At 37.5% G+C, this 26,036-nt stretch overlaps 1 protein-coding gene across 2 annotated transcripts in view; it reads left to right on the top strand.

The window, feature by feature from the left end:
• EPHA6 (EPH receptor A6) overlaps positions 1-26,036 on the top strand; it is a 367,586-nt gene that overhangs the window by 11,740 nt on the left and 329,810 nt on the right. For both annotated transcript variants that reach the window (XM_063419479.1, XM_063419478.1), the window contains exon 2: positions 15,029-15,093. In XM_063419479.1, the coding sequence (XP_063275549.1) occupies positions 15,029-15,093 (65 nt within the window). The remainder of the gene's footprint in view (positions 1-15,028; positions 15,094-26,036) is intronic.

Raw genomic sequence — 26,036 nt, 5'->3', positions numbered from 1 at the left:
ATTCTCACTTTTATCCAGCTCACTGTTGTAGGAGAAGTCACAATTCTTTTGGGTTTTGATGTGTGGTTTTCATCTTTAACTCTAGAGATTTCTGATCTCTGTGACACTTACAATTGGCTTTGCTTATTCTTCATCCTGTTTAATTCACTCTTTCTTGAAGAAAAAAGGTGGCCAGAACCACATTCAGCGTTGCTGGTGGGTTTGATTGGTGCTTTGTGCAGTAGTAGTATTTTTAACATTCTGAACATTGGACAGTTTCTGTCATTTTTGTCTCCTGCATTCCTGAGTTGTTGGATTGGCCCTTGGTTGGTTTGTCAGCAGTTAATATTGCAGGTATTATCTTCTGTGGCTGCTGCTAGACTCCCATTTCATAATGGAAATTCTGCTTGGCTCCCTTTGGATTGTCTGATGGTTTATATTTAATGTTCTTCCTTCCTCATATCCCAGGAAAGAATTATTCCTTCTCTTCCCATAGCCTCCCCTGCACAGTGGTTCAGTCTTTAGTTGAGTTGACAATCCCTCACAACTTTTCCATGGAAAAATTCCATTAGACCAAGCCTATCCTGGACAAGGACATTACTGAAATAATCAGTAAGATCAATCTTATTTCTTATTTCTGAGGAATTGGCACTACAAATTGCACAGTTAAATCTGTCTCAAAACCATGCCTTCTATGGACTTGCTCACATCTTTAGCTCAGTATTTAAAGCAGCTAAAAACTCTTTTACAACTTGTTTTGTTTCCTAACCCAGACTTATTTCTGACATTTATACAGTGAAATGCACATGATAAGCTAAAATGTTCACTACCAATATGGTGCTGTCACACAATCAGTAATTTAATTATATCTTAAAATAAAACATAAATAATTTTTATAGATTCAAAATGGTTTTTTGTTTGTATGGTTCTGAATTAATGCTGAAAGAAATACTGATTTCTTGAAGTCAAACTGAATGAAATTATCCTCAAATTCAGCTGTAATTTTACCTTAATGCATTATAATTCAGATGTCAGCTTTTTCTTCCATAATTTGATTCTGCTTGGCTATTAGGATCGCTCAGTGCTTACTCTGTTTTATTGCTCTTAGATGAAATAAATTAAGCTGTGTAGCAATATAAAAGATAATATTCATTGTTATAAATTTGCTATTTACACGAATGAAACATCTTAAATTCCCCATTCATCTGTTTTAAATTAAGTATGAGATTTAAATCACTTGATCTGATTGAGAGCAAGCACTGGAAATGAAGGGACTGTGGGCAATCAAAAAAGCACTCTGAGATTCTGATCAAGGCATTCATTATTGGTGGTGGGAAACAGCACTAAACAATAATTGATTGCATTATGGAGAGTGTAGAGAAACCTGCCATGAGAAAATATTCTATTGATAGGCTGAGAATGATTTTGAACAGGTGGGAAAGTGAGAGCAGTAAGTAGTTCCAATTGCTGAAGTATGGTGGTTGCTAGCTCTTGTAGAAAAGGAGGCTTTGGATCAGTCTGGATTTATGAACTTTGTGTGATAAATAAGTATTCCATTTAAAATGCTGTCCCCCTTTATAGTTGCTCTTTTAACTGGGGATGTAATCATATAAATTAATTATATATATTAATTTTAACCATAAAACATTTCCTTTTAACTCTGATTTTCTCCATCTGATTTCTTATAATCCTCAATAATTCTTTTTATAGGCAAAAAAACCCCAAACCCACATAACGTAAAAAAAATGCTTGGCCTGAAACTAGCCATAATTCCAAGAGTCTCAATTAAATGTATTTTATCTCTCAAGGATGTCGTTTACTCCAGAATAACTCCTATCATTAATAAAAATGAAACCTTGCTTCTTGCAGACAGCCTTCTGCCATGCAGTCTGAAATGAGAAGTGAAGACAACTTCAGTTGTCTTAGTTTTAGCGTGTCTGGTAAATTGCTGCATTTTAAAAGACAGTGATTTAGATTCTTACACAGATCAGTTACTTAGAGCGATTTAGAATTTTACACAGATCAGTTACTGATGATACATTTTGGATTCTAGCTACAGTTGTGGTGACAAGTTGTTTTAATGGAAGCAATTCTGTGCAAAACCAGTTAGCTGCATCCTTTTCCCTACTCCTGCCTCATTCTCAATGTGTAAAGAATAGAAATGTTTCTGTTTCACAGTCAGTGTTCATTGTCTTCCTGTACAGCCTCTAAATATGTTACCACTTTTCAGTACCTCTCCTGACTGTGTAGCATTCTCCAATCCCTGCTTTCCTCAAACTCTGCCTTCTGTTGTGAACTTTTTTGGCTTTTCAGCACAACATCTCTCTTCCTCTCTGGTTTAAATTGAAAGAGTGTAGATTTAGACTGGATGTAAAGAAGGGATTCTTTACTGTGAGGGTGGTGAAAAATTGGCACAGATTGCCCAGAGGAGTTGTGGCTGACCCATCCTTGGAAATGTCCAGGTTGGATGGGGTTTGTAGCAATCTGGGATAGTGGAAGATGTCCCTGTCAATGCAGCTGGACAAGGTAATCTGTAGATGACCTCTCTGACCTGAACTGTTTTATAATTCTATAATTCTTTGGTATGCTAGATAGCCTTCCCAGATAAACTGAACATTTTCATTATGTTGTAGTCTTTGGATAGGAGAAAATACTTTTTTTAAATTATTGGCTATTTTTCCCTTAATGGAGTAACTCATCTCCACAGTCGTGGTGCTGTTTGTGTCCTTCTCATGATTTCTGTGCTCAGACATTTCAGGCAGAATGGCAAAAGAGGAAAAAAAAAACCATTTCACAGAAAAATGTCATAAAGCACTTTTTAATTCAAACATTTCCTTTGTGGTAATCATTCAAATACAAAGGTTCCTGTCTTCTTTGCTGGCAGTGTGTGTGTATTATTCTAGAGTCTATATTTGGCACTGCCTGCAGAGTCCCTGGGCAGTGCTCCAGCCATCCTCAGTGACACAGCTCTTGCATCACTGGGTTGTGTAACAGGCACTTAAGTCTCAAGTAGCCCTTTGAAGCGGTGCTTTGAGCCAACTCCCAGAGAGCTGCTGCCTTTCCAGCACCTGACTACTCATGCAATGCTGTGCCTGTCTAAATCACCTCTTGCACTACAGAAAATCTGAAAAAAAAAGCTTAAAAATGGAAAAGCAGTCTTTATGCTTTCACTTCTTGATAAGAAATCAGAAAAGCTATTTTATCCAATTAGATTCTTTCACAGTACAAAAGGAAAAAGGAGGGTAACTATATACTGTGGAATATGAGCCGAGTTACTCAACAGTTTACTACATGAATGATGACATTCTCAGATCTATTTAATGCTCTTCAGTTATCTTTGAAATTTAAATCTCCATGAATGTGCATTAAAAGTATATCATTCAAGGCTTAAAGTCTCTGCATAGCAGAGGTGGGTACTCCATATGTATGGAGTCCAATATTTTAAAGTAATTTGATATTTGGTTAGATAGTCAAACTTATTTCCTGTCAAGTAAGTATCCTGTCAAGATGCTGTATATTTATTTGTTTATAATGTTAAAAATATTGCAGACCTGATTAGTTGATAAAAAGCAGTTGGGCCTTCTTGTCGATGCTCTGCTGTACATAAAGAGACCAAGATTTTTCAAAGCCACTGATTATTAGTATGTACTTCAGCTCGACAGCCTGACCTAGCACCTGTAAAGTGTTCATGCTGTGAAAACTCAGTGCTTGACACCATAAATTATAAATGAAGAGCTAGTGGAAGAAGTGATAGTCTGATGAAGTGAAACAGAGAATTACAAAGCTCAAAAACATTAAACTGACTGGCTTTGTGGATATTTAATCAAAGAGGACAAGAAACATTTTAACATCATGAATATGAACCTAGGAGATATCTCTGGGAATATTTGTCATAAGTGTAACAACTCTGCTTTCTACGAAGTTGCATTTATTTTGGTATATTTTTGAGGTTCTGCATTAAAATAAAAGAAAACGTAGTGTAGCCAAATGTTAACCTCATTTTCTGAGTTGCCTTTATGTTCCATCCTGGAAGGTTTTTTTAATATGACTTCTGCTAAGCTGCTCCTCTGTACATCATGGTCACTTTCAGACTACAGTAGCAAGGCCAAGTGTATTAAATATTTCACTTCTCAGGCAGATAACTTATCAAACAAATGAGATACTACTTCAAGAAGCAAAGGAGAAAAACTGATCAATTTGCTTGAGAGCGTTTTACACAGTTGAAAGTCATGGCTGCTTCTGCTTTGATATGCCCACAGCTTGTGGCTCTACTGATGACTTTCCTTATCTGCTGACAGCTAAAGTCATTACTAACCACATTACCTCTAACCAGCAGGAAAAAACCCAAATGTAGCCTAATAGTCCTTCTCTATCCTTTGTTTGTCACTTGCTTTCTTAGGTGTCATTGTTGGTACATTGCAAGTACAAGGCAGCCACTCACTCAATCCCTCAACCCTCCCAGGTGAGATGGGGAGGAGCATAAAAAAAAAAGTAAAAACCTCGTGGGTTGAGATGAGGACAGGTTAAAAATGGAAACAAAGTAAAATGTAATAGAATAATAATAATAATAATAGTAATAATTGTGGTGAAGGATAATAAGAACAACAACAGTTGGCAATAAAAAGAGAGCCAAAACCTGAGACAAGCAGGTGATGCACAACACAGTTGCTGATCTCTCACTATTCAATGCCCAGCCTGTTCCCGAGCACTGATCAGCCCCCGATGGCCAACACCCTTCAGGGAACACACTGAGCATGATGTTCTGGGGTATGGAATATCCCTTTGGACAGTTTGGATCATTTGTCCTGGCTATGCTCTCTCCCAGCTTTCTGTACACTGAAAACTCCTGGACTTGGGGTGAGTAACAACCCAAACACTGCTGTGTTAGCTTTATTATTCCCATACTGAATCCAATACACAGCACTGCAACAGCTGCTAAGATGAAAATTACCTCTATCCCAGCCCAAACCAGGACACCGGGTCAATGGGGAGATCAGGGAGCATGTCTTTTTATTTCAGCAGGAAATACTAACTTCAGCCTGTTTGTGTGGCATTGCCGTAGGTCCGGAGTGGATAATAATAACTGTCCTGTCACTTCTGGAGGCCCATTTGTGTGTCTTGTGGATCAATTCTGAGTGGCAGTTCAGAGTACAGCTGTGCAACAGATGGGGACTAAAAGCAGCTGGGCCTTGCCAGCCTCTGCACCACATCATGCAGACAAGCTTCACGCTCCTGTTGGCTGGGAAAAGCAGGCGAGCCAGGATGTGCCATTTCTGGGCTGGATGTTTGCTTTGCTTTCTGCTTTGTAGCTTTTCTGCCTGCAAAACAGGGATGACCCCGTTTCATTTTTTATCATGTAAAAGCATGGACTGGGTGTAGGTAACCTCTGATTTAACTGCCTGGAGTTAAAAAGTTAGGCTGAACTACCAAAATAGTAGAAGATGGTGAGAGAGTGGTTAAGAGTTTTTGGCTTCAGTGGGTGGGTCTGTGCACTGCAGAAGAACCCTCCTTCGTGTTTCATGTCTGGATCTTCCTTGACTGTTGTTCCCATGTCTGATTTGCCTATGATATAGTTTCAGACTCCCAGTTCTTGCTCTCAGCCTGTCTGGAGCATCTCCGCAGCTCTGATCACACCACCCTCAAGGGCTCTGCCAAAAATCCTGGACTGGTCCCTTGTCTGAGTTATTGAGCTGGAGATTGTCAAACAGCTCTTTATGGGGCTGTGCTGCCAGTCAAGCACAAACTTCAGTTGCTTCAGCCTTTGTCCCCCTCCTAAGATTTGTCTGTTCTGTTCCTCGGAGTCACCAAACTGCTGATTTTTCATTGTGGTTGTGAAGTGACTTCTTGAGTAAGCAGTGGCCACCTGTCCTCCCAGTCCCTGTTTGTGACACTATCAGCTGGTCTCTTCAAAACTTCTTTCTTTTAAGGAACTGCTGTGGAACGCTCCACACTTCTCAACTCCAGTTAAAAAGAGGCTCATTATGAGGTTGAAAGGTATTTCTGTATCAACCTTCCCAGGCATGCATTGAGAAAAGGCAACAAGCCTTTGCAATGCCATTTCATTTTTTACTGTTAGAGAGGCTTTGTCTTTGGATCAGAGCAGGGCAAGGAAGAATGGGTGCCTAGGGTTGGTTTGATTATGCTCATGAACTCCAGTGGGAAGTTTGTACCCCCCTTGAAGAGGAATTCCCAAAAGGTATGGAGTACAATAGCAATAGCCATGGAGTTACTAACTTCATCATTAGTTTGGCTGAAAGTTATGTATCGGTATTGTTACAATTTTCTAAAAGCTCTTGTATGTTGGGTGGTTTGTTGTTTTTTTTTTTTCACTTATGGATGTTTTGACCGTAACTTCTTGTTCATTTTATGACCACTCAATACAAGTATTAAACTAAAAGACATAAAAGAAACTGTGTATAAGAATGCAGAGTAAAAAAGGTTAACAGCAAAGTGAAGAATATTACATTTAGCATTAGTTCCAAACTAAGAAAATTGGCTTCAACACACAAGTCGTTTACCAGTGCAAGGAAAGATAAATCTGTTTGTCTGAATTTCAGTTGTTTCTAATTTCCCTAATGAAGATATACTTAGGTTAATAAACAGGGCTGACAAAACTGTCATGTATTCGTGTTCATTTAGGAAATGCTGCCCAGTAATCTGCTGTTGACATGAACGTGATGGTGAATTGAATATCAATTAGTATTTTCAAGGCAGAATCAAATTTATTAAATAGGGCAGCTGGGCTCCTATCATCATTTTGTGACTCCTGTTTTTATCAGGGTTAGCTCTTGATCTTTTTGCATTACACATAAGCATTACAAAAGCATAGAAAAATAGTACAGCTCTGGTGTTGTTTTCTTGAGCTGTGAACAGCATTAATTTATTTTACTTCATTTTAACAGCAATCCCTGCTATAAAGAAGTATCTTAAAGCTGAGTTAGTGGTAAGAACACATTGTTTCCCTATACCTAAACCCCTTTTTCCCCATCTCATTCTTTGTGAGGAGCACACTGAAGTGGAGCAATCTGCCTCTGCCTGCCAGGAGTTCCTTGGTTCTGTGTTCCCTGCCTGTCCTGCAGGGTGACACTGCAGTGCTCAGCCCCCTCCGGTGCATTACAAACACAGGAGTTCATCTCTCCTGGCTGAGCTACGGATTTCAGAACCATCTCCTGCCTTGCTGTCCCATCTGAAAGTGCACTGATCAACAAAATCACTTTGTAATCACTTTGATACAGCTCTTAGGGAAAAAGCTCTGTTACAGGCTAGGAGAGGTAGGACATTACTTACTCATTTTCCATTCCACAGTTACCTCAGGAAAACTTGGGGCCTCATCTTTTTCTGAGGTAAGCCCATTTATTTTGGATGTGACTATGCTTTCTTTGTACATCAGTACTTTTATTTTTTCTTGTGCTGATGAGTAAGACTCACATGGGAGAAGCAAGTGCTCATGTGAGACCTCAAAATACAAAATGTTTACTGCTGTCTTAGAGCAAAATAACCTGCTGGGTGGCAGAATAAATAGTTAAGATCTAGCCATGTACAGTTTGGAATGGTAACTGTTATCCTAGAAAGATTTCAGTGCGGAAATTGTCACGTGTTTCTGCACTGACAGATTTTCTCTATGCATTTGGTGCCTCTGAATGTATCAAGTGGATTTCCAAGGCTTCATTTGGTATTCGTGAAATAAAACTTGGAATCCACCTAAGTGGGGAAGACTGAATCTTTTATTGAATGTTATTACATGCCTTTAACTGATAAGTTGTTGAATTTCTCCCCCCACTTTGATATCTTTGGTGGACTTATAGACAGGGATTAAAATAATGGAAAGAAAAAGAACACAAAATTTTACTGTTACTTCTTTTGGGTGCAAGGATCGTGTTTATTGAAAGTAACTCTGTCTGTCAGGTATTTAGAAATTGTAAGTTACAGTAATTGATTATTAGATATTTTGATAGGTGTTTAGGTATTGCAGTTGCTTGTTTTACAGTGAAATGGCATTGGTAAGGGAGCAAAAATGATCTTGTTAAAATATGTTTGTGGTTGGAAGCTTTAAACCCTGAAGTTAACTTAGAGCTTGCCAATTTTTTTAAAAATCTGCTTTTAAATCCTACTTTCAGAAAGACAGGTGTAACTGATGTAACTGCGGAGTCTGCAAAGGTTGGCAATGCTAACAATGATATAAAATGAGAATAAAGTGATTCATGTTGATTTTTAAAGTGAGAATGGAAGAAAGTGTGGAAGAAGGATGTAGTAAAACTGAAACATTGGGTATGAAAATGTTGGTTTCCATTCCAGAGAGAGATGGAGCAGTAGGGTTACAGCAGCCTTCTGCTCTAAGGAGAAGGTGCATCTTTGCATAAGGAAAGGATAATTATATTGGCTCTATAATATGATGCATTTTAATTCCATTTTAAAAATGATCTTGCTAAGAAATAGGTAAGAATGTGTTCTACGGAAAAAGATTGAATGTAAAAGGTGGCATTTTTTCTTCTTTTTTTCAAAAGAACTGTTGTTTGTTTTAATCTTGTTTTATCAAAGCCACAGGATTTCAACTTATGTCTATCCTGGAAGTCATAGGAAACAGTAAGACTGAAGCACATAACTGAATCAAATGAGAAAAGAGGGGAAATTATTCCTTAAGCATCTGTATGTAATATGTGGAAAGAAAAATGGTGTGTGGGGGAATTAGGTTTTGAAGATTCTCACTGGAGACCTCGTGTAATGGAGTAAAACTACCAAGAAAAAACCAGGCACTTATCCAATATAACCCCATCTAATAATGTTACAAACTTCTTAGCACTGACATGATAAATGTATCATGAGTGGGATGTTTTGTTTAGTACATGAAAAATTATTCTGGCCAGTTCTCATTCATTGGAAGAGAATTTTAAAAGTGTTGTTTCGTGTGAGTGTGCAAATATGAGAATAAGAAAGGTAAAAGGGGAAATGCCTTTTAAAAGTTCTTGATTAGGAAATCATTGATCAGTAAAAAAAGACCAGTTATGAATAACAGCTCAACCTACATTGGAGGTAACATGAAAACAGAAACTAGAAATACAAAGATTTCTCAAAATTAATGGAAAAGAGAGGATACATGTGGAAATTAGCACATGTTAGAAAACAGGTAGTATAGAAAACTGAAAATAAAAAGTAAATGTGTTAGGTAGAAGCCCAAATCTCACAACACTTAGGATAATGGGAATTGCATTAAGAATAAAAATGTCTGTGTGAATGGTATTGAACTATTTTTAGAACGAGGCAGAAAATGTGTTTGAAATTGGGAAAATCGGAAATTAGTGATTTATTCATATAACATGAAGAATATGAAGCATCTGGTGTAAATAGTCCTGAAAGGGTCCTGGAAGAATTGGCTGAGACATCTCTGGGTTATTGATGGTAAATTTAATGAGTTTGGGGACTCAGGGAATTCAGGAATACTGGAAAAGCGTAGGTGTTAGAGTTGTGGTCTGAAAAGAAAAGGGAAGCACCATTAAAAAGGTAACTAGATTTTTATAAAACTCACATTTGGAGAAGTCATTTATCTCCCCTGCTCTGCCCCAAGGCAACAGGAGATTATGCAGAAACCAGGCCTGAGGTGTTCAAGGTGTCTTAAAAGCCTCCTGGAGTGGAGATTCACCAGCTTCCCAATTAGTCACAGCTCTCCCTCTTCTTTTCAGCTGTAGGGTAGCAAGGATTTTCTTAGAGTCTGACATAAAACTCTTGGAAATGTTGAGGAGAGTGGAAGGATTACTCTCTCTATTTTGCTGGCTCTAATCCCGCTTATCTCAGGCAAACAGCATTGTCAATACTTTGTTTACTCTCTGATTTGCTGTGACTCCTGTACACTTCCCTGGCAGAATTGCTATCTAGACAGGTGCTCCTCATACTTTATTACTGCATCTCATTATTCTTGTCTAAACCAGATAGCTGTTGCATGCAAAATAATGAAAATTATGGAAAAGGATTCAATTGATACATGTATAATGAATGCCAGTTTATTTGGTTTATGGAAAACAGGCCTAGTCATAAAACCAAGCATTTAAATATTTTTTCCCAGTTGATTGCACGTTAATTGCCAAGGTAACTTGGATATTGCATATCCCCTTCTTCTTTCTGTCTTCCTCAGGCAGGCAAGCTACAGCAGTAATATGTTGAGATTTTTTATATTAGAATATGACACAGTCTTCTGACAGTAAAAAGCTGAAATTTTTTTTTACTATATGGGTGTAAAAAACCCCTGAGGTCTAAGAAGCCTTAAACTAGTTTCAGTGACTGTTAAATCACAGAATTTGAGATATTTGTTATACACCATTCAGTGTTCTAACATTTTTCATTAGTAACATGAAAATAAATATGAACTCAATACCAGACAAAAGGAGTAACAAGAAAGAAGGAGGATGTGCAAACAGGGAGGAGCCTTTCTCAGTAAAGGTCAGCCCTTGCAAATGAAACTTGTTTTAGTATAAACAAATGGATCTTTGTTCATTCAGGAGCAAAACCAACCCAAACTGGAAAAAAAAATGGTGAAAAGGAGTGAATCTACAAGACAGTGATGTTGTAGAATAGTAACAGCCTATGAATGCAGTGCTGCAGCAAAAGATAGGCTAATGTGACCCTGGATATATAAACAGGATATAAAAAAGCCAGGACTCTTTAACACATATTGTTAAAAGGGATGATTTCAGAATACTGCATGTGATCCTCTTTTTAAAAATTAAAAAAAACCCCAAAACATAAAACCTGGAAGAAAGTACAGACACTTCAGAAGAGAGTAACAACTCTCTTGAGGGCTGGAAGTGAGAGACTTCAATAGCTCTGTGTGTTTGCCTTATAAACTTTGCAGTCAATAATAAAGTTCTCAGGAACAAAAAAAGGTGCCAGTTTTGCCCGTTTCTGGGGTAATGCCTCCCTACTTTGCTGGAAGACACTGAAACTTTCGGGGGGTTTTGGGTATCCTTTACACAGTACAGAAGAGATGTTCCTGAGTTATTAGTGCTGTCTTCAGATTAATGTCTGTATATTGCTCTGTTTTCCTTGCAAATCTTAGGTGTACCCACTCTTGAGGTAACAGTGAAATGTCTAAAATGGAGCAGATCAAACTGATGATGAGTGATGGTGATCACCACGCTGATGGTGATCTGATATGAGACTGTGATTCCATGAAGTTGGATGAAATCCTGTATTAATTGGGTTAATTTACATATATCCTATCTGGAGATGTGTAAAAAAAGAAGAAAAGAAGCTGGTCAGAATGTTTGGAATGTTTTGGAAGGGTTTTTTTCCTTTGTTGTACAGACACGATTGCAGAGTTCATCTTAAGAAGAGTATTTTGGAATGAAAATTAAAATTCCACCCTGTCAGTCCTTGGAGCTCTGCTCGTCGTAATTTTAGGTAAAACAGTTTCCTTGGGACCAGGTAAAACCTCTGAAAAGATTAAGTTCTGTTGTAAAGTCTAATAATAGCAGTGTAAGATAATGTCGAGAAAAAAGGAAACTGAAGCTCTATATGACATAATGAGTAATAATAATATAATATATATTAAAATATGTGCTGGAAAACAAAGCTAAACACTTCTAAGGCTGAAATGTGCCAGTAATTAAACAATAGGCTTAAAGACATATGTTTAAGTTAATACTATATAGTATTGTTGGTCAAATGTTACTATCCCCAGTTCTGTTATTTAAGAAGGGACATTCAAGTGCTAAATCTGAGTTCTTTTTATCCAGAGAGTTTTTTTAAAAAGGGTCTTTGGGTTCATTTGGAATTGTGATATGACTTTGTAATGGCAAACCTAAACTCTTATTCGCTGCGCAAGTTTTAGAGCCACCACCTTAGAAAAGTGCCTGCTAAAAGTGGAGGTTGGATGTCACAGGTGTCATTAACATTGTTGAGTCTCGATCAGTGTACTCAGAGCTTTTCCCATAAAATATTCACTGCAGTAGTTCCAGACACACTTCTGTTTATGCTGGCAGCTAATGGCTTGTCGATAATGGACACTTCTAATTTTTTAAAGAAGAGTGGAGGTTTCTACAGCATACAAAGGAGCATAAAAAAGTAAATGTAGGGACAAGGGTCAATAAATACGACTTAGTGATCCCATTAGCTTTTTATGGAATTTTCTCATTATAAGCATCATAGGTGTAGTGCCACCATCTTTTTTTAGTCTCTTTGCATGTGAACTTCCAGTTCTTTTGAAACTTCCCCTGTCCTGCAGGCAGAGGGGAAGCCTCCAGACCTGTGTGTAATTCAGATGTTTACATGCTGGCATTCCTCTTAGCCTGGAGCTCTTCTGGCAGAGGGAATTTTCTGCCATCAGAGCTGTGAGCTGGAAGCTCCTTGGCAGTGCAGATTTGTCTGCCATCAGGACTGTGCTGCTGGGCATAGGCTGCTTCTTAATCACCTCGTTTAAAGATACCTTGGGTGTCTCTGTCCCACACTGAAGTCTAGCATGTGGATACCTCCAAACCTCTGAAGTGTGTGGGGATTTTATTGCTTTATCCATGTCCTCATTCGTGTAGCAGGCCCTCCTGAATCCACAGCTTCACTGGAGTTTGTCTGTCTTTCACATAAACATAAGATTTACTTGATCTTTCACTGTTTTCCCATTTTTGATTGATAATTATTTTATGTCTTGTAATACAGGTGCTGTTGGAAAGACAGTCTTTTAATGATTTTAATTTCTGATGCTGAAGGTGATACCCTTCTAGTTCTGATTAGTAGTTGTTGGGTGGTTTGAATTCTCCACTTGGAGAATTCTCCAATTGGTTTAATTTTCCAGTTCTTTGGTAGCTACAGGTGAGAATATGTGAGCATTCAAGAGCCTTGGTATGTCAAATGTATCAAAACTGTATTTTAACAAAACTCAATTACTCATTGGGGATCATTTGGTGAGTGTATACAAGGAATATTATTAGATCATGGCTCAACTAAATCTAAACTTAATATACTTTCAGTGATGAATTTACTCTAGTTTTTAATTTTTTTAATGTATAGCTTTGAGCCTTCAAGTAGCACTTGATTAATTCAGGCAAGGAATTAATTAATTCAGGCTCCAGTGAAGAAATGAATTAGTTTTCCATTCTGTATTTTAGGTCTTGTTCCACAGAAGTATTAATTTTGAATACCTGGATGATGTTTATTAAATTGCAGATTTGGTACCACAAAAATTGTAAAACTGAAATGGCACTTAAAACCCTAATGCTGCTTTTAGAAAAAAATTATTTATGCATGCAGATCCATGAGAATAGCACTTGGCAAAGAGCAAGATAGAACTTGAAACAAAGCTGAAAACAGAGTACATAACAAATAGTCCACATTTTCTGGGTGGAGAGAGGAGGGTGAGAGAGATGGAAAGAAGAAAAGAAACACCTAAGATGAACTAAGTATCTATCTTACTGCTGAGCAGTTGGTCCTCCCTATGAAAAAGAAATATGTAAACCCAGCTTGTTTTGGGTGGTTTTTTGGCAGTAACAGATCCCCAGTAGATTACGACTTAAAATTTTTCACAGGAAACTGCTGCATCAAATGTCAAGTGAGAAGATTTTTTTTTTTGACTCTTCCATAAGAGCGTGGTAGCCTGACACAAATAGAAAATACTATGACAGCTGTAAATCACAGCTATTTAAGTAAGTGGAAGACAGAAATAGTGTCAATGAGGATAGTGATACTTTTTTTTTTTTTTAAGTAAAATATGGATTGTAAAAAATGGTTAATTTATACTCTTTCACAAAGCTTCATACAGTGAAGTGGTGAAGAGCAGACTACTCCCCTTTGCTGAATATATTTAAAAAATGTCATTATTTCTTCACATAAACCATTAAGCTTTTATGTGGTCTGTGCTGAGCTTTTTACTTGCCTGTAAGTGTTTTCAAGACAGCAAACTTCAGTTTCAGGTTAAGAGCCACTGTTCACTCATACGTAGAGGAGCTCTAAGTGTCACTAGTACAAAAGAGAAGAGGCTGGGTCAGGTTCCCCCTAATGAGCTGCCAGGTTCAATGCCCATGCCAAGGTGCCTTTTCCATGAGGCAGAAAAACATGACCTGGCTTCTGCTGCTGCTGTACTCCTTTATAGAAACACATTGTAGATAGCTTACATTGATTATTTGGACAGACAAGAGGTGGAAGATCGTGCACGGCAATGTAAACCCCAGAAATGTGTGGGTAGTTGGGGTCATGTTTCAAATTGATTGCTTAATTATTTTTCTGCATTATTTAACCATTCGAAGAAGTGGAATTAGTGGGCTGTAAGGAGGAACTCACCAATCAAAACAGGCCAACTCAATAATTAAAATAAACTACCCTATATAGTACTTCATTTTGTGTTTAAATACTAATTTAGATTTCTGAAGTTAGAGGGTCGGATGAAACAATTCCATTAGAGGGCAGTAGTACCTGTGGGTAAAATGTCTCATGTGCTGTATATATTTTGTGTAGCATCAGTGAATGGAAGTGAAAAAGGAAGTTAATGTAATTTAACATTAAAATAGTGCAGAAACATTTTGTAATATACAATAATGCACATCCTATCATAGATCAAAAAACCCAACCTGAATATGACAGAAGTGATGGAAAATGTATGCAGCAGATATTAACACTGTGATACTCTATCCAAGAGAGAAACTGAAGTTGTTTGTCTTTCTGTGTTCTCAATTTGTAAACTGTATAAATTTGTTTCTGAGAAGTTTATGGGTTTCATAAAAAAAAACCAAAAAAAACCAACAAAACAACTTACGTTTGGAACTGTGTATTTTATTAGCTTTAATGCTGCAGACTTTCTAGATTTCCAGGTGAGGGATTGCAGGAATGTGCATGTTTGATCAGTCATCTTTTAATGGTAAAATAGCCATAGTGTACGGTGATTTGGCAATTATTTCTGCAAAAGATGGAGGGGTTTTTATGAGTTTTGAGACACTTTTTAGGTAAAAATGTGTGCCATGAAAGCCCTGAACCTGCCTAACATGGCAAGTTCAGGCCTTCCTGTTTTTAATACTTTATTTACTATGTCTGATCCAAGCAATACCACAAACACCATTTCTTTTTCCATTTTCAGTTGTGTTACTTGATACTACAACTGCCCTCGGAGAATTAGGATGGAAAACATTTCCCTTAAATGGGGTAAGTCTCTCACCATTTTGGATTTTTTGGTTTGGATTTTGGCATTCTGACACTCTGGAAGTGAATGGCTCTCGTACCTGGGTGGATATTCTTGCAATATGGACCTGTCTGAAAGATTTTAGGTGTTCTTGGGACTGGAGCTGCCTGTGTTGTGAGTAGGAATTACAGATGCAAGAATTACATGAGTACACATTATTATGTTCTTCTCTTTTCTGAGTACTAAGTATCTATCTTACTTTAAATCCAATTCTAACTGCTGGACATCATAAAGTTTCATATTAAAAAATTGCCGTGCTGGAGTAATATGTCACGGCTACTTTTTTTTGTGAAATAAAAGGAAAAACAATTTTCTGTTTTGCAAATTGGAACAAAAATTTTATGATTTAAGTGAGAACCAGTATGGACTTTAGCATCTGATAATGTGGTTTTGGATTACCTAATCAGAAAAAAGAAAACATTAATAGTGCCTGTTATCCTCAGGGACGGTGAGCATGGGGTAGAGCAGCATTTTTACTCCCTGAAGTTCAACCATTAGTGCTTTGCCAGTGGCTACACTTTCAGAACCTGTGTTTTTTCCTTTCCACCCAGCTAATGCATGTCACAGAGTATCAGGGGCACTTGGAGTTTCACTTTTAAAGTAAGATGCACTATTCTGGAGCATTTAACACGTTCTGCATCAACTTGTAGTTCTGAACTGGAACTGTAGTTCTGTATGTTACTGTACATACTGTGTATCTTTTATACTAGCTTGCATTCTCTCTTGATTCTTGTGTGTGAGGCAGATAATTACTCGCTTCTCTGAAATGAGCTCAGAAAATACTGTTTTTCTGAGAGAAACATCTTGTTCCATTTTCAGTCATTTTATTTGCCATGTTCTGTTCCAGAAGGAAGTAGAAACTATCTACCCTCAGCACCTTAATAATCCACTTCTGTAAAATGCCTTCTGTGTCTTTGCCTTCAGGGATTTCAAGCAATATGACATTTCTTAATCTCAGCCTGTTTTCAACTTTATGGATTACTCTTTTTCCTTGTATTCCTAGGCATAATTTCCATCTCTCACAGATACTTCCCGTGTTTTACATTTTGTATGCAGTCTCATGCAATCTGAGTTACAATTCTGAAAGTTTTATTTCCTTTAAAAATTCCAGACAAAGTAAATACTGTCATACACCACAGTGAGAAATGAATCAAGGAATTTTTGCTCTAGCAAAAAGTAAGGACTTGCATCTACCATGATGAGAAAATCCAGTGAGGAGTGTTTTGCTTGAGCACTGGGGCGAGCTCCATTCAAGTGCACAGTACATTTGGAAAGCACATAAGATACAGCTGCAGTTACTGTGTAAATTCTTAAAAGCTTTAGGTACTCCAAAAGAGCCACAGTGTACAAACACAAAAACATGTCCACTCCAAAATAATTTAAAAATCAGCTATTATAACATGTATTTGTTGGTTCATCATACATACCCTAAACAGTAGTTTTACAGCCTCTTGAGGATTTGGGTGTCTCAGGACCCCTGCTGTATATTAAGAACTGGCAGCACTTACTAGAATACATGAAGGAGTTTACATTTCAGTAAGAACCTGGGATTCAATGACTAAAATATTTCTCAAACATGTACAAAGTGATTTGAAAAAGAAAGGGGCTAGAGTAAATACGGGGGAGAAAAGCGTAGCATAAAATCATAGAATTGTTTATATTGGAAAAGACGTTTCAGATCACTTGAGTCCAACTGTTCACCACGTCCCCAAATGCCACATTCACACACTTTTTGAACACTTCCAGGGATGGTGATTGATGTCCACAGCACCACCTAATCTGAGTTACTCTTGTATCCTAACACAATCCAGAATATGGCACAGTCATTGGTGTGATTGAGATTATCACTGCAGAGATAAGAATCTGGTTTGTGCCATGAAGGGCACATTAGGATTTTCTTTTTTCCTGAAGGAGAGTAACAGGTGTTGAATTACTGGTGTTTTTTGAAAGAAAATTTTGTTCAGGTGCTATTGAATATTAATGTGTTATTTTAATCAAACTTTAAAAAAAAAGTATTTATGTAGTGTTTGTGTGTGTTAGAAAAATGTCATTGAGATATGATTACTGCTCTGCTGAACATTTTTGATGTTAGGAGGATGGGATGATGGGTTTTCCTGAGCCTGTGACATTAGCAGAAGTCATTAATTTACTGGCATACTCAGTCACAAGGAATGTTTTCATTAAATTAAAGAGTGACTGAAGTAATAATGCTTGGGATTTGGGAATACTGAGTATGCCTCAGAAATTTTAAGCTAACAGGCCTGAGTGAAGTGGGATAAAAAGATCAGGAGGTTCTTTTGGAACTTGCAGAACCTTAACCTTTGCCTCTCAGACTTTTTATTTATAGTAGATTCATGACATAACAGTTGTAAGCTTTCAGCAGTTTTGGTCATCATTGAGCTGCAAAGATAATTGTGTTGTTCATGCCTTGGGAATATAATATGTGATTTTGTTTTTAAATTTTCTTCCCAGTTATTTGTGCATCCTTCCTGAAGCTTGAGAACGCAACAGTTTTTTCTTACAAATGTGTTTTATTTGCGTGTCAGATTTTTTCCTTGTATCTTGAAAAGGTAATAAATTTAGTGCTTAGAGCTACAAAAATGCAGCATAAAACACTAATATCTCTGAGGTCAATAGCATCAACTTCTGTTGATTGAGTTCCAGTTCAGCTTCTTAGTGATGGGCTGTCTAAAATTTCTACCTTGATAATGGACACATCTGATACTTCCTCTGTTCTTTGGACTATAGCTCAAAGTGACCGATTGATTTATGAAAAAGCATGCACTATGAAAGGAGATCTTCACTTACCAAACTGTCTCTCCATAACCTTGAAAATACAGAACAGAGGTTTGGGGTTTTTTGATTGGTACAAAAAATGAGAAGGCAAAAGTTCCTGTGTTTCAGAAGAGGATGTGAGTGGAAGTGAGTGAGCAGTCACAAGTGCTCAAGTGCATATGAAGCAAAATCCAGCATTCTAACCAGTTTGCTGACCTTGGGACACAGTTAGGAACTAGGAAAGAAATGAAAATCCCTGAAAGTCCAACTGAAATGCAGTGGTCCACAGCCTTCCTTTACACATTAGCAGTAATACTAATAAAATAACAGAACTTACTCAATTGCAGTTGGTGGGATTTTTTCCTTCTGTCTTCAACATAACTCTAAAAAAAATTATTTATTTCCTATTGCATTAATCATTGCAACACGATTTTGTGAGCTGAGTTTGCTGAGAAGCTATGGTTTGGGGACTGCTGCCATAAGGGCCTGCCCAGTCCTGATAAATTTCTGCCGTAGAATCATAGAATGGTTTGGATTGGAAGGAAGCTCAAAGATTGTCCAGTTTCAACTCCCTGCCATGGGCAGGATGCCACAGGATCACATTGCTCAAACCTCAAACCATGCGGTCTGTCCTTGAACGCTTCCAGGGATGGGGCAGCCACAGCTTTTCTGGGCAGCCTGTGCCAGGGCCTCAGCACCCTCACAGGAAAGGATTTCTTCCTGATATCCAATCTAAACCTCCTCTCTTTCAGTCTAGAGCCATTAGCCCTCATCACACCACTCCATGCCCTTGTGAAAAGCCCCTCTCCAGCTCTCCTGTGGCCCCCGTTAGGCACTGGAAGGTGCTGTAAAATTCCCCCACAGCCTTCTCTTCTCCAGGCTGAACAAGCCCAACTTGTGCATAGCTACTCCAAAAATCATTTTGAAAGGAGGGCAAAGTGACTCACAGCACAAAGCTGTGAGACATTTAGGTGTGGAAGAGACTTGTAAAAACTACCTTGACTTATCATAGTAGACACAATATATGGCCTCAGCAATAAAGAACCTACTAGAAGTCCTCTAAATTATTTGAAAACTCTGTGAGTGATGAAAGTACTTTAGTTTCCACAATTATTTGAACAGTTTCCTTGTCAATTGGTAATTTTCCTATTGATTTATCCAGGGAAATAATTTCAGTTTCATTTTTTAATAACTGTTACTAATATACAGTATTACTGTTCTTCTTGTATTATGAATTTTTTGAGACTAATCTTGTCAAAGTACTGATGTTTTTTCCCTACCAGATTGTTTATATTGCACTCTCTGTTAAAATAATTGTTTTACAGTAAATGCATCAATCAACAATTTGTTTTTTAGCTGCTTCTTAGCTAATTAGGAGACATTTCTGTAATTTAAGGTAACAAGAGTGTGGCTTGGTACTGTTTGTCACAGATGGCACTGAGGTTTTCCTTGAAAGAAACTTTTCTTGCAATGCAGCTGCATCCATCTTCACCTTCATCTCTTAACTTATATCTCAGAAAGTGATTGGGGGAATATATCTTGGAACATTCTTCTACAATATTAATATTTTTAACTATTCATTTTCTTAAGCAGACTGTCTTTGAATTGTATTTATAAACATAAGAAAGTTCATATACTTAATACTTATTTCCTAAGTAAAACAATAGTGTGTTCTCAGCACTGTTTTGGTCACCAGTATAAACGTAACACCCAAGGGCAGCTGGAAAGAAATTAATGCTGTCCCAGACAGACACAATAAACATAATTAAAATTCAAGTGGTGTGAAAGTTGCCAGGATAAAACAGCAATACCATAAAAAGGCTTTTATCTGAAAGTATTTCACTTTTCTTCCAAACAAATCGTAGAATTGTTTAGGTTAGAAATGATTTGGATCACAGAGTCTGACTGCAAATTAACACTGCCAAGTCCACCACTAGGCCATGTCCTAAGTGCCACATTGTCTTGTCTTTGCACATCTCCAGGGTTGAGGACTCACCTGGACATCCTGTTCCAGTGTGTGGTAACCTTTTCTATGAAATACAAAACCTAATTCTAATCTAAAACTCCTCTGGTGCAACTTCAGGCCATTTCTACTCATCCTGCCACTTGTTCCCTGGGGCAAGAGATGGAGCCCTGCCTGGCTACATCCTCCTTTCAGGTGTGAAAATGTCCCTCCTGAGCTCCTTTTCTCCAGGCTGAACCTTCCCCACCACCCTCAGTGGCTTCTCACAACACTTCAGATCCTTCTCCAGCTCCATTCCCTTCTCTGGACACGTTCCAGCCCCCCTTCTTGTCCTGAGGGACCCAAAACTGGACACAGGATTCAAATTGTGGCCTCACCAGTGCCAGGTACAGGGGGACAATCCCTGCCCTGGTCCTGCTGGCCACACTCTTCTTCCTTGCTTCAGGCCAGGATGCCATTGGCCTCCTTGGGCACACTCTGAACAGTCTGTGGAACATAGAACTGCAGCTGTGTGGGGAGATGTTGCAGAAGTAGCAAGAAGCAAAGTTTTAACTAAGAATTTGGGATGTTTTTTGAGGAAAAAAAAAAAAAAGCGCCCGAAAGTCTAAGTTCTTCCCCCTATTACAGGAGTTCAGCTGTGGAAAACAGACGTAGTTACATCTGTGAAAGCTCACCAGCAGAATTTCAGAGGTGTTACAGAGGCTGTGGTTTTAATAAGATCTTTAATAGAAGGTAGGGATTTAGCTGTCAGAACATTTAACAGGGATGAAGGGAAGGGAAGGAAGCTAATCAGATTTTCACACAATATGGGGAATTTACAGAGATGACATTAAGAAAAAATATTGGCAGTCACGTATTTTAGCTGTAATTTGGGCATAATCAGATACCATCCTCTGCAATGCCATATTTAGAATCCTTTTTGACAGTCAAGTCATTATTTGAGGAAAAAGGTTAAATCGAGGAGTTTTTTGAGATTAATTTCCATCTGCAGAGATTAAACAATTAAGTATATCTATGATCTAGTTAAATGTCTTAAAAGCTTTCTTAAGAGAGTTGCAGTTGCTCATGTGAGATGACTTGCCTGTGAGAGTCCAGTTTACGTGTTTCTTTTAGGAGTATCTCTTAGACCATAAAGGCTTTTCTTGAAAACTGATTATCCCAGAAACTGTCAGTGTCCAGGTAGATCGGTGCATGTCTAAATTTTTGGTTTGGCCTGTATTTCCCAGTAAAAGGGCAAAAAATCTTAATTTTCTTGGAAAACCCTGGGTCTACAGAATTAGCTGTGGCTGTGCTGGGAATTTGAGAGTCTGCTGGATGGGTACAGGGTATGGTAGCGTGGTCCATCACAAATAGGTAAATTCACAAAATCTGCTAGGCACTAGTATTTGTCATCCTCAGTTTTTTTGTACTCGCATAGGATCAGGATTATTTTTCTGTGGAACATCTAATTGTGGATTCCACAGAGGCCTGACTGAATACATGGTCATGTTCTTACTTGGATGTTGCAAATACATTTTGGCCCCACTGGTGCTTGCCACTGTGCAGTCACAGATCTTAACCATTCCTAGCCTAAATAGTGACGTGTTGTAAAAACAAAACAAAACAACCCAAAACTCCGCAAACCTCCCAGAAAAAAACACCATCAAAAAAAAATAAACAAAAAACCCCCCACAACACCAAAAAACAAAAAAACCAAAAAACCCTCAAACAAATAAAACCTAAATACAAACCTAAAAACCACTTATAGGGAAGCAGATACAATAGAGGAGGATTATAAACAGATTTGTATGCTCCAGTACAAAACAGCCACATACTTACAGCTCATATATAATCTGTAATAGTGCAGCATTAGAAGCAGTCTCTGAACTGCTCAACCAAATGCAATTTATTGTATTTTTAATGTATTGTGTGGTAAATCTGAACCTGATCATAATAATGTTGCATATATTTTTTGCATTAGTTTTTTATTCCTGTGTAATTTAAATAGTCTTTTGTACATACATACTCCTAGTAAAGGCAAAATTTATTGTACATATTGATTATTTTTCAATGTATATTGTATGTTATATAGCAAAAGAGGGCAAAGAGTGGCAGTAGCAGTATTTTTATTTTCTGTTAAGTTTCTCATTTTAGGTGTGAGAACCATTCTAATTGGTGGAGCACGGTAAACATTTAATTTTTTTTGTTGTGCAGCCCCACAGAATGAATGCTAATTCTGTATTTTTTTTTAAAAAAAGGTAGACTGATTGGAAATTTAAATAAATAAGAGTACTGTGCATAGGTTGCACATTGATGTACTCAGTGCACAAAAAATAGCTTTTGAGTCTGTGTAGGCTGCACATTCATCTCTTGCATTCATAAGTTTACAATATTTTGGCTTACCAAAAAGGGCAGTAAGGAAAAATAAGAAAGAAAGAAAGTACAATTTAGTGAAAATTGCCACATTCTTACATTCTTGCCTTTTTTTTTTTTTTTTTTTTTTTTTTTTTTTTTTTTTTTTTTTTTAGAAAGAATTGTATTTGAGAAGGAAAATGCAGTGGGTAGTAGGAGGAAGAATGATTTAAGTTCTGAGTTCTGTTGGGTTTCTTTTCATCAGTGTTGGGTTCCAGAATTTTATGGCCATGCAAATATTCTGAAATTCAAAAACTTCCCTCATATGTGTATTCCAAATTAAATATATTATTTTCTGTTATAGTTAGCCTTCACTGTGTAGACACATGGAGCAAGAAAGAATGACTCTTTAAGTGTTGCCTGCAGTAAAAAAATCAAGGAAAAGCCAGAACAAAATAAAGTGGAAGAAGAGCAATATTTATGGAAATACCAGATGCATACTGAACACCTCTTTATCTGAACCATTGTATTTTCAGAGACTTCAGAACTGCTGCACTGAACTCTTGGGAAATACCCTTTGAAATTCCTGTGTGCTTAGGAAATGGTCTCATAAATGCTAAAGCAGGTGATAAATATCTAGGTATTCCGAAAGGAAATATCTCTGAATTATTCCAAAGCCACATTATTTTTTTTTCCCCAAGAGGAAAGGTAAAATGGGCAGCAGCAGCAGCAGATGCTTCACTCTCTCAGGACCAGTTGCTGCTTTTTACTCAGATGCTGTGTTCAGTATTTAGGGAAACTAACCAAACTGCTGCTTTCTTTTTATAATTTTTAGTGCCAGAAGTAATTTATATTCTAAAAGCGGAGCGCCTATATATAATGAAAAACAAAAGAATTAATATATTCCTAAGGATTTGCAGTAGCCTGACCTTATCTTGGAAGCCTTTACTTAACAGAAGACTTAACAGAAAAGGAAACTAAAAAAAAAAAAAAAAAAAAACCCAAACCATGCCAACTTTACTTTTTAACCTTTTTCAGATATTTAAATATGTGGAATGAATTTTTAAATTGCAGAGAAGTAACCAGATTATCAAGCTTGTAGCATTCTCTAAGCCTCTTTTACATAGTCACACAGAGTCCCTTATGCAAATTGCAGTAAATAATTTACGTTCTGATGGTCCTCTAAATGACAGGATTATAGGATGTTTGTGGGTACCAGCAGTTCTAACCATTGCCAGGATGAAAGTTCAGTATCCAAAGTGTTTTTATGCTCCACTGGAATTCTCACCAAGTGAGAAAAAAATACTCCAGCTGGACTGAAAGTGTGGTTATTGAAGAAATTCTCCTCTGCTTTACCCTCTCTGCCAGTAGATGTCCAAACCTCAGGTACAACATTCTTCTCTGAAGAACAGTAAACTTTATAAATGTGCAGCAATTGCTAGTCTAGAAAACACAGATTTGTAAACTTCAGATTTAAGATACACTTCTGGCAGTAATTTTCACACAATTGAATGTCCTGCAAAGGGATCCAGGTGGGTGCAGAGGCCTTTACCCATCAATTATGTATTTATGTAAGCCATCCCAGCAGAATTGGATAATCTTCACATAATCCTACCAATCTACTTCAAAAAGTGGAAAATAGATATGTCTGTTTGTATAAATGTCTGTCTAACTGCTGCTAATAAAGAAACATAATTATTTTTAATAATCATAATTCCATGGAGAGCAAAATAGAAAGGAAAGGAACCCAGTATAAAATCCATGTATTTATGAATAATATTCTATAACTGTATTTTAGATATAACAGGATAATCCTCTGGTATTGTAGTTAACCAAAATAATCCTATCCTAGGTGTTTAAAGCATAATACATGACTTGCAGAAATAAAGTGAAAGATCACAAGTGCTGTTGAGATATAGAACAGCACTCAAAGAGCTCAGGTGCTCTACCTGATCTTTTGCCTTCTAAGAAGTCTGATGAATGTTTCTTTTAGATTTCCTAGTAGTGTTAAAAGCTGGGCCTATTGCAGAAGTGAAAAAAAAAAAGTAAAAGTTTAAGTTAGCACACACAAGAGCTGAATAATGTGATGATATGTTCAATATGGTCTTGTTCAGTGATTCCTCTCCATGTCTGTTAGTACTTTTCATCAGCTTTCCATGCTATAAGGAATACTCCAATTTCTTAATTTTCTTAAGGAAGAACTCTAACATTTTGTTTTCCCTCTCAGCTGATGCATACATGGATACTCTTGCATTATGCCTGTGGCCAATAGGTCATGAAGTGGTGAGCAATAGGATTTTTATGCCATAAAAACTGGATAGAAATGTTGTACCATAGGTGTTACTGCATCCTCCTGTTGGTTCCTGGTGTGTCAGAGGAATGCTACTAATAATTTTATATCAAAATATTTAAAGGCTTGATAGAGTTCATTATTAAGAGTAGCATAACTAAGGAGATTGTTTGGTTCCCTTTTTCATGTAGGCTACTAAGGGGATTGACTTTAGCTCCCTGATTCTTGCCATGATGATTAAGGGGATTTGTTTAAACACCCCACTTCATGTGGCATAGCTACTGTAAAAGGATTAGTTTTGGATTCCACTCGCATGTGGGAAAGCTAAGTGGATTAGCTTTAGCTTTTCATTCCATGACAAAATAACTAAGGGCAATTGCTTTCACTGCCCACGTGGCTGCATCAAGATTTGTCTTGCTTTTCTGTACTTGTCCCTGTGCTCTTACTGCCCAAAGACTTTTGCCTTCAGGCTTTCTGCCCTCCTGGTAGAAGGCCCACTGCCCATACTGAGCTTTGCATCTGTTAAGGAAAACTGGAGAGATAAAGTGAAATCCTATGTGTTTTGTTCTTTTCTTCAATTCCTCTGGATAAAATCAAGTGTAGGAACTGCCATAACTGGTAACAGTGCTAGTCCATGTAATGCAGCATTTGATTTTGAGCAGGACTGTGAGCTTCACCTGTAGATGTAGGTCTTGGGAGATGCTTTACTCTGCCCATTGGAGCAAAACCGTGGAGATTTTTGACAAAATCCAACAAAGTCACCACCTGAGCCACAACTGGTGTAGCCAAATCAGTGCACCACCAAATCCACACAACCGGCAGTCTGTAAGGGCAGAATTTGTCATCTAAGGAGAAAGAAACCCTAGACCTGAATGCTGTCAGAAACTCTGCTTGTGTTTCTGCACAGCCTTGCTCTTGTGAATATACCAGTCCCAGGAGAAAAAGCTCTCTGAGGTCTTTGTACCAAATTGCTTTGTGCAGCCAGCACAATTTAATATTTTCAAACCACTTAAAAGCAAATAGATGTCTACATGTAAATTCAAGAGGCACTTCATGCACAGCTAATGAAATTGTGTCTGAGCTATTAAATGAACCAGGATCTGTGCCCTGGCTTTGAAGATGGATCTCTCCACAAAGCTGTTTTAAATACTTGTTAAGAACCTTGGTAAGAACCTGAGTCTCTGACAAGGGAATGAGCAGGTTTTAGTCTCTAAATCCAGAATCTAATGAGGTTCTTCCTTTGACAATATTTTTTCTTTCCTTTTTTTTAATTGTTATTTACTTCTCTAGTGGAAGTGCTTGAAACTTTACCTTACAAAAACACTTAGGTATAGGAAGTATTTAAAGGTATAGGATTTCCTTTTGAAGTGAAGCTTAAAATTTTTAAGAAAACTAATTTAAAAAAAAATTAATGTTTAAATTTTGTAAGGAACTGGCCTTGTGTCTCCATCCTGTGTTAGAATAATCACAGATATAACCAGTTAGGAAAAAAAGCAGCTGTGAGCCACTGCCCAGCCCTGGCACTGCACTGCACAGACGTAGCCTTA

The sequence above is a fragment of the Prinia subflava genome, chromosome 25 (genome assembly GCF_021018805.1).
Source record: "Prinia subflava isolate CZ2003 ecotype Zambia chromosome 25, Cam_Psub_1.2, whole genome shotgun sequence".
NCBI classification, from domain to species: domain Eukaryota; kingdom Metazoa; phylum Chordata; class Aves; order Passeriformes; family Cisticolidae; genus Prinia; species Prinia subflava.
This window is presented reverse-complemented; position numbering and strand designations above follow the sequence as displayed.